Here is a 13915-nt window from a genome sequence, read left to right as displayed (position 1 = left end):
CGCGGGGCCTTGTGGGGCTGCGGGCGGCACTTCCGGCGGGGCGGCGCGGGCCGGCGGGCGGCACTTCCGGCGGCGATGCGGGTGAAGGTGCGGAGCTGGAGCGGCGTCGCCTCGTGGCTGTGGGTGGCGAACGACGAAAACTGCGGCATTTGCCGCATGGCTTTCAACGGCTGCTGCCCCGACTGTGAGTGCGGCGCGGCCGCGGTGCCCGGCACGGTGCCGCGGGGCCCGTCCTGACGCTGTGTCCGCGCCGCAGGCAAAGTGCCCGGGGACGACTGCCCGCTGGTGTGGGGACAGTGCTCGCACTGCTTCCACATGCACTGCATCCTCAAGTGGCTGCACTCGCAGCAGGTGCAGCAGCACTGCCCCATGTGCCGCCAGGAGTGGAAGTTCAAGGAGTGATCCCCGCCGCCCCCGTCCACCGCTCCCCTCCCGGCTCCGTGGGCGGGGAGCGGCGGTTTCCCTCGGGCTGCGCGGCGGGGGCGGGCGCGGCCATAAAGAAGCGGCGGCGGCGGCGTTCCGGAGCGCTGCGCTCCCTCTGGCACGATGCGCGCCGCCCGCTGCCTGGCTCTGGCCGTAGCCGTGGCGCTGCTCTGCCGCCCCGCCGCGCCCTGGTACCGGCAGGCGGCCGCGCCCCTCTCCTACCCGGTGGGCAGAGCCTCGGGACTGCTCTCCGGTCTTCGCCGCTTGCCCTACAGCCGCCGCTCCGACAGCGAAGGTGCCACCGAGCGCCGCCCTGGAGTGCTCCATCCCAGACCCGCTGCTCGGCTCCGCACCGCGGTGAGTACCGGGATGCTCCGGTCACGGAATGTGCTGGGACCGGGGCTGCCCACACGCGGGGCTCTGTGGTACTGGGGCAGTCCCGCTCCAACCTCACGGCCCCGGCACCCGGGAACGTGGGTTTCTGTGATGCTCTCCCCGCAGGTGCCGTGTGAGATGGATGTGGACCTGGAGCCGCGGAGCTGCCGGGTGCTGTCGGGGGTCCCCAGTGCTCTCAAGTGCAGAGCGGCTGTGACTGTGTCCTTGGTCTCCACGGAGTGTGCAGGCGCCTAAGGCAGTGCCGTGGCTCTACAGTGACAATAAATGCACATGGAACTGAAAGATCTTGTCTGTCCTTGAGGGAAGGGAGATGTGTCTGGAAGCCCTCAGAGTTGGGGGGAACCCACCGGGGCCTGGGGCACATGGGGGGGGCCCTGCCAGGTGCATGCCCTGAGAAGCGGTGCCCACCTGCAGCTGGTGTCCTCTGGAGTGGCTGAGAACTTCAGTGTGCCACCGGGGGATAGAACACAGCCTGGGGCTCCGCTGCTGGGCTCGAGATGAGGAAACAGTGTAGGGAGAGGGAACCCGTTGAAATGGAGTGTGAGGGCTGGAACAGTGCCCATCTTGGTTGGACAGAGGGGCATGAGGATCCACAGGATGGGAAGTGGGGATCTGCCAGTGCCCGGAACTGCCTGGCTCTGAGCACAGTGCATGTGAGCAGAGCTGCTGCAGAGGGAAAGTCTCTTCCACATGGCTGCTGAGCCCCTACCCCTCCCTGCCATGTCTGCAGTTCTCTGAGCAATGCAGGAGATGGGATGTGGAGCTGGGGGGGTTGTGCCAGTAGGGCTAAGCCGAGCTGAGGAAGGACTCTGCCCTGGGATGGGCCAGGAGTTGTTCCCAGGGGGATGCCATGGACTGAGGGCAGGGGGAGCTACACACTGACCCCAAGCAACCCCAGCACTGCCTCTGCTGGGACTCTGCCTCCAGGTTCACACTGAGCTGCAGAGACTCATGGCAGCACTGGCACAGCCTCAGCCCTGCAGCCCTGCTGTGCTTGAGGGGCAGGGACAGTGCTTCTGGGTGCCCATGGCTGCTCACATCCCCAGCAGAAAAATCACTCAGTAATCACAGCCAGCAAATTAATGCCCCAGGAAGGGCCCTTCTGCCTCCACCTTTGCCTGCAGCAGGCAAAGGCCCAGCCCCAGGATGCTCAGGTTGGGCTCTGGCAGCAGGACACGGGTGCAGCAATGCCCCAACAGCCACCGCCCCCAGCCAGGGCAGCACCCAGCACCCAAGCAGGCACACTCAGGTCCTATGGCCCTTGAGCAAGAGATGAGGTTGAATTGGCTGCAGACAGATCCAGCCCCACGCTGTGAAGGTGCCCCCACCCCACCATGCCCCCACCCAGGGCCCAGTGCAACCCCACGTACCCAGCACTGCTGCTACTGCTCACAGCACGGCGCATCGCAGGGGCGGCTGCCTTGGAGTTGGTGCCGGAGCCAAAGCCCTGAGTTGTGCTTGGGAAAGGAAGGAAAAAGAACAAACAAAACAGCAAACAAAAAAACCTCCACAAAAACAGTCAGTCAGTCACAGACTTAAAATTAATTTAATTTACTTCCTTATTTTGACTCCGCACTCATTTTTGCCCTCTGGGACTCTCAGGATGTGAACAAATGCAGCCTTGGAAGGAGAATTAAAAGGGCCCGCAGGCACCTGATGCGGGAGATGTCATGTGCAAAAGTTTTCTGCTTAGAAATAGCACTGAGCAGCCGCATAGAACACACCCATCTGAGCAAGCAAAGCTGAAGCTTCTCCGGCAGTTAAGTGACACCTGCAGGCACGCACCCGAGCACCAAGATCAGAAATGGAACGGTTTTGTCATTTTTTAATAACAGCTGTACCTGCGTTGGTGCCGGGGGCAGCTTGCTGCACGCAGACGCTCCCAGCCTGGGGTTGGTTTGTCACTGCGGCGGAGGTGTTTGTTTGTGACCATGGCTGCGCAGTGCTACTTGGCAGTGGGGAGCTGGGGGTCAGCGAGGCAGAAGCCCAGACCCTGAGAGCAGCACGGGACAGCAGAGCACTGCACAGGAGCGGGTCGGGCCCAGCAATGGGAACTGGGGTGAACCCACTGCTCCCATCACAGTGCCCAAGGAGCTCCAGGAGAGGACAGGAGCCCCCAAGTTCTCCCGTTCCCACCCTGTAGGGAGGCTGAGCGCTCCCATGCAGGTGGGTGGTTGGCTCTCGGTAGCACCTTGCAACAGATGACACATTCATTATGGCGATGGCACCGACACGAGGCCCTGAGGCTCTGCGGCCCATCAGTGCACACTGCAGGCAGGATGGACCCTGCAGGGCTGCCCGCACACCACAGTGCACCAAGGCAGCAGCAGAACCCCCAACTCCACATCTGTCACGCGTTATGTGAGTGCTGAAGTGATGGGACAAAGAACAGCTTCTAGACGGAGCGAACCCTAACCCTGCACTAGAACAAATCTGACATTCCCCCGGAGCTCAGGTGGCACTGCCCACAGCAGTTCATTTCCATGCAGCCAGTGAACTCCTGCCCATTCTGTTCAGAGCTTCCAGGGAAAAGCCTCTGCAGAAGCATCCAAAGGTCTGAAACCGTGCTGGCATCCAGACTCGAGGCCCAAAGAGACCAACAGACAACTCGTCAATGTTTTATTAATGATCAGCAACAGAAGTTTACAACAGAGGACAAAAGAATGGGCATGGAGGGACCGTACAGCACAGTGCGGGGAGCGGCCGAGCACAGCACCCTGGAATGTACGAGGCAGAGAAGGGCTCAGCCCAGCACCCAGCTCTTCCCAGTCCTCCCCAGGCCCTGCAGAGCCCTGCAGGAGGTAAACATGCTGCACTTCAACCCCCAGAAAATAAAAGTGAAATTCCAGCCCACAGCATCACTCCTCCCAGTAACATCTGTCAGGCACAAGGTGGACTCTGGCGGCAGCAGCAAGCACAGCCCCAGGCACGCTCCATGGGGAGCACCGAGTCCAGCACATCTTGGGGCACAAAGGGCTGTTGGTAAGAGCCCCCTGTATGCTCCAGCCTCGTGCAGAGAAATTCCTCAACTCACCAAGGAGAACACTAGGCCTGAGGGACTCTGTGCCTCCCCCCCCTCAGCAGATGCCAAGCTACTGCCTGTCACCAGTGAAGCAAATGATTCGCCGGCACCGGCCACAGCTGGAGAAGGGCTTTATCCAGTTAAACCAGCAGCAGTTCGGGTCTGGTATTTGTGTAGAGGCAGCAGCCGAGAAGCACCGCTGGGAACCTCGGGGCACAGGCAGCACTGCTGGCAGCAGACACAGCGATGGGCCTGGCATCCCCAGCCCAAAGCTCACGGAACTGCAGGGCTGTGTCCGTTCCCCTGGGATCCCTCCAGTCCGCTGAGCAGCACGCACCGCTGCCTGAAGGGCTGCTCCCAGATGCAGACTCCGATCAGGACAGCAGAACCTGGATGCGGGCAGGAGGGGCCTGGGCAGCTGCTCCATTTCCAATCTTCTAAAAGCCAGAAATGGCAGAAAGTAAAAGCACATCAACATGTTAAAACATTAGTCATAATTAAAAACTCTTTTTTCTTTTTTCTTTTTTTTTTTTCCTTTTGTCAAATCTTCTCCTGGGAAAGGGAACAGTGGCTGATTAACAGAGGAAGAACTAGGCAACAAGATCCCAACTCATTATGTCTGCATAATTAGTGCAGGAGAGGGTAGGACAGCACATCCCGAGCACACTGGCAGCGCTGTCCTTGTTCAGGGTCCTCCCTAGAAGAGCTCCTTGCTCGTCCAGAAGAGGGTGATGCTGCGGCGTTCTGTGAGCAACGCATCTGCGCCCTGCTGGTCTAGTGCTTCTCCTCTTCCAGTCTCTTCATGGCCTCCAATACTGCCAGCTCTTTGGCTTCCTTCTTCTGGTTCCTGGCTTCAAACTCCAGCCTGCATCAATCACAAAGTGCCATCAGTCTTATCCCATCCTTATCTTTTGGGAGACTAAAATCACCAGGAACAGGAGAGCGCTACCCTTTCCTATGCTGTTTTGGTCTGAGAGTATTTCAGAAGCCCCATCACAACCCACCACCTTCCTGTTTGAGGGCCAGCACTGAGAGATTCCCAGGAGTGTCACCATCACTCAAATCCTAGGCTCCCACAAGACTCACACCACACTTAGTTCACCCTCTGCAGAAGATGCTGCTATTCCACACTTGGTCAGTCCTGGGCAGACCACTTCATGCTGCAGTACCAAATTCAAACTGACAACTGATCTGAACCAGGGTCACTGAAAGTGAAGGGCTCAAGCTTAAAAGAGCAAAGCTTGGAGAGAAGTGGTATGCTGAACCCACAAGAAGACAGCACAGAAATCTCTTCATCGATCGAAGAGGAAAAGCAATAAAACATGGTGTGAAGCACATCCTTATGCAGAACAGTTTAGCTATTCCTTTTCCTGTACAGTTTCCTAAATTCACATTTAAGCAGCCTGCCAAAAGTTCCAGAACAAAGCTATGGAAGATGAAGGCCCAGTTCACTGCCTCTCTTTTCTGTGCCATAAATAATCCCTTCTTCTTGCTGGATCCATCCTTTACTCCTCAGACAAGCAGGACTGAACAGAACTAAGATATGAAGAAAGCCAACCTGTTCTTGATGATTCTTTGCACAATTAAATCTGTGGTGAGATTGCTGCCACTGTCCACAAGCTGGAAAATGCCGCGTCTCTTCGGTTCCTGTGAACAAACACAGCAGATTCATCTGCAAGGAACACGCAGGACCTCCTTATTTACAGCTCCATAAATGACAGCTGAGCAGAAGTTCCGGAGGGCCCCGTGGGTACTCAGCCAGGCACAGCACAAGGTGATCTCCTCAGATGCAGAATGAACTATTGCCAGAAGCAAAGCTTCATGCACTCAGGAGCTGAGCGAGGGGTTGGCACAGAGCAAAGATTATGGGATTTCTCTTTCTGCCACGAAGGTATCGGGAACAGGCAAAACAGAACAGTGACCACAAGAATGGGGCTGTTGTGAATGATACAAGCAGCTCCCTGAGGGGTGGATAAAAACAGAGCCAGCTGCCCAGGATGTGCTGGTAGCAGCCACTGCCATTCGCATCTCAGCCCAAGAGCATGAACAAAGCCATACCCGTCACAGACCACAACAAAGAAGCACAGACTGCAGTAGTTGGCACCTTACCTCATACGGATCAGAACCATCCTTGTCTGGAACCACCTCAGTCATCCCATGACACACAAGAGTTACCTAGAGAGAGGTACAAAGTCACTGACACCATCACATCCCTCCAGAAGGTGACAGCGACTTTCTGCGACTGCTCTCACTGAGCAGAGCAGGGAGATCAGGAATGCCAACCCCCAGCACCTGGAGGCTCAGCCTCCATCCAGAGCTCCCCTGCACATGCTGAGCAGGACCCCCTTGCTGCTCTGTTGCTCTTCAGCACCATTTTAGCTCTAAGCACATCAAAACCCAACACCTTCGTGTTCAGCCACACGCGCAGACTCACCTTGAAGTGATCCAGCAGATCAGCAGTGACAGCATAGGGGGCTCCAATCACCACTTCCGAGACATACTAGAAAACAGATCAAGAGTTTGGATTATTATTAGGGGTTTTTTGTTTGTTTTTAAACAAAATGAAACACTTGAGCAGCTTATCTGGTCATAGAGTTATGAGCTCAAATAAGAGAAACAGAAGGTGAGTTCAGCAGCCGCTACTTGGCACACAGCATCTTTTTGTTCCACTAAGGACAATGCTTTCTGGCAGGCTTTATACAGCAAATCCCCAAATTAATTGCTCAGAGCACACGTTTCTGCCCCCTCCTATGTTTCTTTCTGAGGAAGTTTCTTCCCGGCTGCAGAAAGGAGATGGTTTTCTGCAATAACGCAGATGTCTCTGCATGGAGCAGAGCAGCACTCTGCCTTTTCACTGCTGGTGGAAGAGGTGGATGGATTCACTGACTTGGATTAGCCAGGATGACAGCTAAGCCAAGTGACTCCCCTCAGGAGCACACCTCTGGTAGCCTGAAGCAATCACTCCTGTCTTTGCTTTCTCGGCACGTTCTAAAGAATTCATGCAGGATTGTCAGCTACGAGTGAACAACGTCATCTCCTAAGCAACTTCTGGAACAGCACAAAGCGACAGAGCTGTATGCACTTACCCTACACGCCAAGACACTGAGCGTTCTCTCGTGGATGTTCATGATGGGATAGTTCTTCCCTTTGTAACGATTTACTTCCTAAGGCAAAGCATCAGTCAAAATTAGAAGAAGCACAACGTGATCCTTTTCAATTTCTCCCAATACAAACATTCTGTACTGGCCAATACAACCCTCCCCTGTCTTCCAGAGCACAGCCTGCTTGTTTCAGAAGGAACAGAAGCCAAGCTGTTCTGCCCCTGAACATTACAAACCTGGTCAAAGTGCAGCCCAGCAATGATGTAGGGTCTCTCTGCCAGCTGATGAACCTTCTCCAGGAAATCTACATGCCCAATATCTGGAAAACTATTTAAGGAATTGAAGCTCACATAGAAAATGGGGAAAGGAAGCCAGAAACAGATGCATTCAGAAACCGCAGCAGAATATATTAATCCCAAGGGGCTTACTTCCCCATTGCTTTTTGCCTCTGCGCTACCAACATCTGCCTGCTTCCTTCTCTGGCTCTAAGGTTCTGGGCAAAAGCCAGCCATCTTTCCAGCTCTACCTTACATGGACACAACTTTGCCTCCATCCAGCATTTCTACCCATTTTGGGCATTTCTGCAAAATGCCTCCAGGACTGTCCCAGGGTTGATGTGTCTGCTCCACACGTCCTGTGCTTTCTAACAGCAGTCACTTGGTCTAAGACAGCCGGACCTCAAGATATCTTCTTCTGGGGCCTTAAATACAAGAACATCAAACAGATCAACACTATTTTCCTGAGAAAACAGAGCCAAGGATACGGAAGAGGTCAAAGGCTCCGGCCACGTAGATGATCGTGTCTCCTGGCTGTGGTTCCTTCCCTGATGCGAACTGGATGATCTTCTGAGATGTCTGCAGGAACTGCGAGACACCGGTCCAAGGACTATGACCTTTTGGTCCCTAGGAAAACACACACCATGCACGTTTCCTTTTCAGGCTCCAGGAGGGGATTTGGAAAAAAGCACACACAGCGCCAGAACACAGCAGAGCAGGCGTGATTGTGTCTTAATTCGTGAGCAAACACCGCAGCTCTTAGCTTGCACTTTCCATGTTCCCAGCACCAGATGTTTGTGTGATCTCACCAAAGCCCCTTTCTCTCTGTCAAACGCAGCCTAAATCATCCTCTCAACAGCCAGCTAAGGAGATGCTGAGAGGAAAGCTTAGGAAGGAGGGAGGCAACAGGGCAGACCAGGACTTCCAAGAGAAGCAGGGTTACTAACAGAACAGGTGCACAACACACAGCCTACCTACATCCTCTTATCCATTTGCTCTTTTCAAGCTGCAGGGCAGCCCTCCCATTTACCTGGCAGGGCACTATGCTAAGTGGGAAGGGAACCACCTCTGCTCCAGCAGTGAGAGCCCAGCCACAGTGAAACCAAAGGTGGAGGTTGAGCTCCACTGTGCGGCACTTCTGGTTGCTGACCCCAGCCTCTGCTTTGCTCCCCTAACGTGAACAGCTCAAGGACTTGAAATAACAAAGGCAATTCAGACAAGACCAGGGCAAGCCACGCAAACAACAGTATGCAGAAGGTGGTATACTTCTAACAGGGATCATGCAGAGTGCTTAGAGCCCAGACATGTTTCTCTAAATCCAAGAACAAGGAAACAGCTACAGCAGAGCAACAGGCCCCAAAAAGCCTGCTCAAAGCAGGTAACATGATGGAGAACAATTCAGTGTGGTCAGCAAAACCCCAATGAGCAGAAAACCTGCTCAAGCTTTAGGCACAGGTGGTTGTTAATGAGAAACAACATAACATCCAGGAAGGGAGGAAAAAAAAAAAAGGCAAAAAAAAGACAGACAGCTCTTTAGAAATGGCCCAGGGCATGAGCTGAACATGACAGCAGAGAGCCCCAGCAGAAACACTCTGCTACTTAAGACCAGGCTGCATGGAATGCTAGCTACGTGCTGCTACATAAACACTTCCCAGACCTAATGCAACACCTTTAAAAACGTAAGCACTAAAAGGAGAAACCATGGAACCTGTCCCTTGGCTGGAACTCTGGGCACCTGCATCCCAAAGTCAGTGGCAATAAAGACTTTGCAAGCAAGCCAGCCAAACAGCAAAGCCTCAACAGGTGGAGCTCTGTGGTGCCACTAAACATCATGCACAGCAGGGCTTGCGCAGCCACACCTGCCTATCTCACTGGTTACAACAGCTACTTTATGGGGGTGGCAGAGATTTACTGAGGTTACTAATAAATGTAGAGGAAAAACCAAGCCTGCAACACAGGCCAAAAAGCACATTTGGAATCCTTCTCAGACAGGCCAATGACCAGATGTCTCAGACCAGAACTCACATTACCTTCCCAAAGTTGTCAGTGTGCTTCCGATAGTCTAGGTCCTCATCCTGAAGGGAGATAAAGAATCAAAATGTTTAAGCACTCACATAGCTCATCCAATCAAAAATATGCTTGTGCGTGGCAGAAGTGCTCGGAAGTCCACGTTTAGACTGTGTATCGTTGATCTCTGCCACTAAATACTAACAAAGGAGTTAATATCTAAACCAGGGTCGTGTCCCAGCATGAGTCAGATGAAACTTCCTTATCTGACCTCAGCCTGGCATCACGCAGCGACAGCGGTTCTTGCTCAACCTGCACAGCTGGATAGCATTGCACACCTGTGTCTTCTCTCAACTATGCAAGCCCCTAGCAGGACTGTGTCCCTTCTTCTTCCAAAGACACTCCATTAGGGATGGGCTCAGATCTCTGCAGACAGATAGCGATGTTGTGTCAAATCTTGGTGTGAGGTTGCACTGTTACAGCTAAGCCAATCTCACAGCTCAGCACACTAAAAGAAGGATCTCCTCCTCCTCCTAAATTCTCGTTTCTCTGTTGCCTCGTCCCTGCTGTTACTCAGTGATTCCATTCAGTGGATTGCTCGTTTACTGAGTCTGTTCAATTCATTAACCCACAGAACACCGCTTCCTTGGTTTTGCTTTGGTTACGTTAGCTATCTACAGGTAGTGAGCTGAGAGACTCAAGAAAGGTCTGATAAGGTTCAGAGACAGCAAAAGGCAGAAGCGTGCAGCTCAGTGAGAAGGAAGAACTTCCAATCCTGGCAGCACTGAGCTGTTAGATCAACGTGGCTGCACTCTCTAACACCACAATCACAGAAGCCATAGGCTAGCCAGCATTTTCATTCCCGAAGCCCACACCAATCAAGAGGGAATCAAAGTTTTATTTCCACACACCTTTCCAAAGCACCATGGGCTGTACGCTGTGATTTCAGGCAGGCTTAAATAAATATAAAGAGTGTTTTGCCCACAACCAGCTTGCCAGTTCTCCATGGACACGGGAGCCAGGCCCAGGAGCTCCACTGCCATTTTGGAGCAGTGGAAGACAAGAGCCGGCATATGCCCTGGACTCCAAACTCCCACCCAAAGCCCTGCGACTCACTATGTTGCTGTGGTGAGCCTTAGTCATGAGCAGCATGCGGCCAACGAGGTCGGTGGTGGACACACCTTGAGTGCGTTTGCATTCCCTGCAGGGAGATAAGCAAAGGATAAAGCAGACGCCACAGAAGCACGTGCCTCTTTCTCTCCCTGCTGTTACTACTGGAACACCTGTGAAATCTGATCTGTCCAAACCAGCAATGGTCCTGAGGATGTCTTCCTACCACCTGCTCTTGATATAAAGTGCACCATTCGTCTGCTGAGCCTCCACAGCAATCGGTCACACGAGAAAAACTTACCCGGCACAGACTTCCCAGCAGACCTAACTCCCAGAGCTGACCAAGAACAGCTGCTGGACTGCATCACCTTCTGGAAGCCAGAACGGCTGAAGCAGCTAAAGCCCTGACACACCTCCAAGCAAAGCTGAGGTGAGACCTGAAGACAGCTGTCTTCATCGGAGTGCCCTTCAGGACGGGAACTCCCAGAAACTCTGCCCAGCACAGGGTAGGAAGCCACGCAGCAGTGTGATACCTGTATCGCCCAGCTGTCTTCACTTCCTCGTAGGTGTCCTTGCCGTCTATCGTTAAGGTGATGTCATCTGCAGAAAGAGAAAAGCCTCAGAGCCACGCTCCAAATCTCCCTGCGCAACAGCCACGTTAGAATTACAGCAGCAGAAGAACACATCTGCCACATAAGGCAAACTAGAACCCCTCCAGGCTGCATCACAGCACACGCACATGGGGTATGTCCCACACCTCCACGGAAACGTCGTGGGCTCAAAAGACAAACCTGTCTGTAGGGACAAGCACATTCCCAGTGCTAAAGTCTGCTAGCTGTCCGGTCTGTTGTTTATTAGACACCCCAGAAAATGAGAGCTCATTGCCCTGTGAGCAAATCCAGCAGCAGGTGTGACTGAATTGTTCTCTGAGTGACAGCAAACAGCCACCATCAGTCTGTGTTAGAAGCACCTGAACTAACTTCTCCAGTGCTGCGTTTAGCTGTTAGTTCACATTACAACTTCCCCAGTCAATTAAACAGTGCTTCACTGCTCAGTCCCTCGGTGATGGCACTTCTACGAAGATATTAATACACCCCTTCAACTCCTCCAGAATCAACTCTGGTTCAGCTCTGGCATGGGTCCCAACTCATTCTACAGAAACCACTTCTCTACTTTTCATGACAGTTTGAAGTCTTCACAAGTGAAAACCTACGCTGGCTTCGTTCGGCCTAATCCCTTGTTTACAGCGCAGGCAGCAGTAATTCCCATGGACTCTCCCTTACACAGCTGCGGTGGCACGCTCAGGAGAGCTGAGCTCTCCTAAAACCCCACTCCCTCCCCTCGGGACACAGGGACAGAAGAGAGCACTGTGCCAGGAGAGAGGCAGAGGGAGCGGGTTTGCTGTCTGCCAGCTTCCCAAGTTAAACTCAGCTATTTTAAAACTTATCTTCTGCACAAACACGGCCCGACCAGAACACAGCATCCAGGAATACTATCCAGGTGGAAGGACAGAATCGTTGGCAGAGGGGATCAAGGCAACGAAACTGGAGCAAAGGCCAGCAGCACTCCTCTGTTCTGCTAATCCCTCAGCCGGCCTAGCAAAGGCTCACGAACACCAAACGCACTTTCAGGACAGGCAATTAAGTTAACAAGGAACGCAACAGTCATCTCGTCCACGTGGAAAAAAAAAAATCCACATCTATCTTATTGAAGATTAACAATTTATTTGCATTTAATGAAATGCTTGCTTTATCAATAGGAGGTGGCTGGGATCAAATGAAGAAGGATAAGCGAAGGAGTGCAAAGATTGTGCCCGATTAAATTAACAAAATACCTTTGGAAGGGTAGGGAGGAGGGGCCGAAACTGAACAAGCATGAATAGTCCAAGGAAGGGACAGAGTACAAAAGCAGGAATGTTTCCCCAGAACACTGGCTCTCTTCAGTGACTGTACGCTGAAAAATGCTCCTAACAAGAACTAGGTCCGAGCACAGGGTCAGCTAAGCGCTTTAGGAGCTTATCAGCTAGATCAAGAGACAGAAGCTTTTCAGATCTGATCTCATCCCAGGATAAGCAGACATAAATGATGGTGGTTTTGCACACTTAGCCTTATAACAGCGTTTTTCACATTTAGCTCGTGTAAACGTGTATTCCTTCCATGCACAAGTTCTCGATCTTTTTGAGGGTAACCTCAGGACAACTGCCAGACAATGCATTCCATCTTTGGAAGCAAAAGGGGTGCTTAGAGGCAAGGAATTGGACCGCTCTCCCAGCACCGAGCACACAAACGTGTTTCTCCAAAATCCCTGAGCAGGAGCAGCTGTACAGACCAGCACAAGCACACGCAACACAGAGTCTGCACACACGAGCTATCCTCTGCACGACTCAGACAGCTCCTTGGTTTGCAGCTGGAAAACCAAGAGCACGCGAGCCCTACGGGGCCCTTCTTCACACCAAGCCACCTCAGAACATCACTCACCACCATGCACGCAGAAGTCACAGTCATATTTGTCCAAGGTTTCCAGTGTGGTGACATAAGGAGCCCCGGGCGCAATCTCATCCACCCACTTGATGGCTTGCACCATCTTGTACCTCTCCTCCTGCGTGAAGACGGGGGGGCCCTTGTGCTTGGCGATCTCCTCTGGGTGAGAAAGAGGAAAACCCAGTTAGAAGTAAGGACCGGAGCAAGAATCAGCTTGAGGGGAGTTTGTAGCAAGCAAGGAAGGGCCAAGGAGTTCGGGAAATGTTTTAACTCCGTCACAGTTTTAAGTGCGTGGCAAAGGGTTCCCTCTGAAGGCAGAGGTGGCGGTGACTCCTCGTGCCCACACCGCTCCCCGAGTGCACGGCCCGGCCCCGTGGCAGCCCCCAGTGCAACATCTTCTAACCAACAGCTTCACCCTGCGCTGGGAGCTGCATCCATAAACTGACTTCAGATCCGCGTTCACAAGCAGGAATTAATTCCCAGCACTTAACTCTCCCATGGGTTCAACACTGAGTTTCTCACGCAGTAATTTGTCGGGGAGCGCCGGTTCTGTGCTGTGTGTGTGCAGCACCGGGCTGATTTCAGCCGCTCCTATTGCCTTGGCAGCACAGATCGCAGCTCCGAGGGAGCAGCGCGGCCGGAGCCCGCAACCACGGCTCAGCAAAGGGCAGAACGGCTCCGCCTGACGCTGCGCCGGCAGCTGCCGCTCCTGGGACAGGCGGGACGAGGGCTGCCCGGTGGAACGGCTCTGCGGGTAACAGCGCGGGGCGCACCGAAAGGCGTGAAGCCGAGCAACCTCTTACCGTCCGTGTGCACTCCCACGATCAGATAATCGCCCATGGCCCGCGCCTGGCGCAGCTGGTTGGAGTGGCCGTAGTGCACCATGTCATAGCTGCAAAGACAAAGGCTCTCAGCGCCGGGGACGCGCCGTGCCGAGGGGCTGCAGCCGGCGACCTTCCCCCGGCGACGCTTCAAGTCTCTCTGCCGCCCGTCGCGGGCCGCGATTAACGCCTTCGCAGCCGGATCCCGGGGCAGCGCCCCGCCGCCATCCGCTCGCACGGCGCTCCGGGCCGCGGCTGTCACGGGGACGGCCCCGCCGCT

The 13915-nt window shown here is 53.8% G+C and overlaps 4 protein-coding genes across 5 annotated transcripts in view; 2 read left to right on the top strand and 2 right to left on the bottom strand.

The window, feature by feature from the left end:
• Nucleotides 15–424, top strand: ANAPC11 (anaphase promoting complex subunit 11). The gene is made up of 2 exons (XM_021414654.1): nt 15–184; nt 257–424. The coding sequence occupies exons 1-2, from the start codon at nt 76–78 to the stop codon at nt 400–402; spliced, it is 255 nt and encodes an 84-aa protein (XP_021270329.1). The 5' UTR covers nt 15–75; the 3' UTR covers nt 403–424.
• NPB (neuropeptide B) lies at nt 513–1101 on the top strand. The gene is made up of 2 exons (XM_021414653.1): nt 513–780; nt 925–1101. Exons 1-2 carry the CDS (start codon nt 547–549, stop codon nt 1051–1053), a joined length of 363 nt encoding a protein of 120 aa, XP_021270328.1. The 5' UTR covers nt 513–546; the 3' UTR covers nt 1054–1101.
• On the bottom strand, nt 3424–13909 carry PCYT2 (phosphate cytidylyltransferase 2, ethanolamine). Of its 2 annotated transcripts, XM_021415006.1 has the most exons (12): nt 13618–13909; nt 12812–12973; nt 10868–10934; nt 10341–10425; nt 9248–9292; nt 7706–7844; nt 7179–7261; nt 6928–7005; nt 6276–6341; nt 5951–6016; nt 5400–5488; nt 3424–4706 (listed from the first exon to the last, which is right to left on the bottom strand). In XM_021415006.1, exons 1-12 carry the CDS (start codon nt 13697–13699, stop codon nt 4616–4618), a joined length of 1053 nt encoding a protein of 350 aa, XP_021270681.1. In that variant the 5' UTR covers nt 13700–13909; the 3' UTR covers nt 3424–4615. The 2 variants fall into 2 exon arrangements, with proteins under 2 accessions (XP_021270681.1, XP_021270680.1); XM_021415005.1 differs by lacking the exon at nt 9248–9292 and having other exon boundaries at nt 13618–13850.
• Nucleotides 13701–13915, bottom strand: part of SIRT7 (sirtuin 7) — a 5089-nt gene continuing 4874 nt past the window's right edge. The window contains exons 11-12 of the mRNA XM_021415254.1: nt 13769–13913; nt 13701–13706 (exon numbers count right to left, since the gene is read on the bottom strand). Coding sequence (XP_021270929.1) covers nt 13701–13706; nt 13769–13913 — 151 coding nt within the window. The remainder of the gene's footprint in view (nt 13707–13768; nt 13914–13915) is intronic.

This window comes from Numida meleagris, chromosome 17 (genome assembly GCF_002078875.1).
Source record: "Numida meleagris isolate 19003 breed g44 Domestic line chromosome 17, NumMel1.0, whole genome shotgun sequence".
Classification (NCBI taxonomy): domain Eukaryota; kingdom Metazoa; phylum Chordata; class Aves; order Galliformes; family Numididae; genus Numida; species Numida meleagris.
The sequence above is the reverse complement of the archived record's forward strand: the minus strand, read 5'-3'. Positions and strand labels throughout refer to the sequence as shown.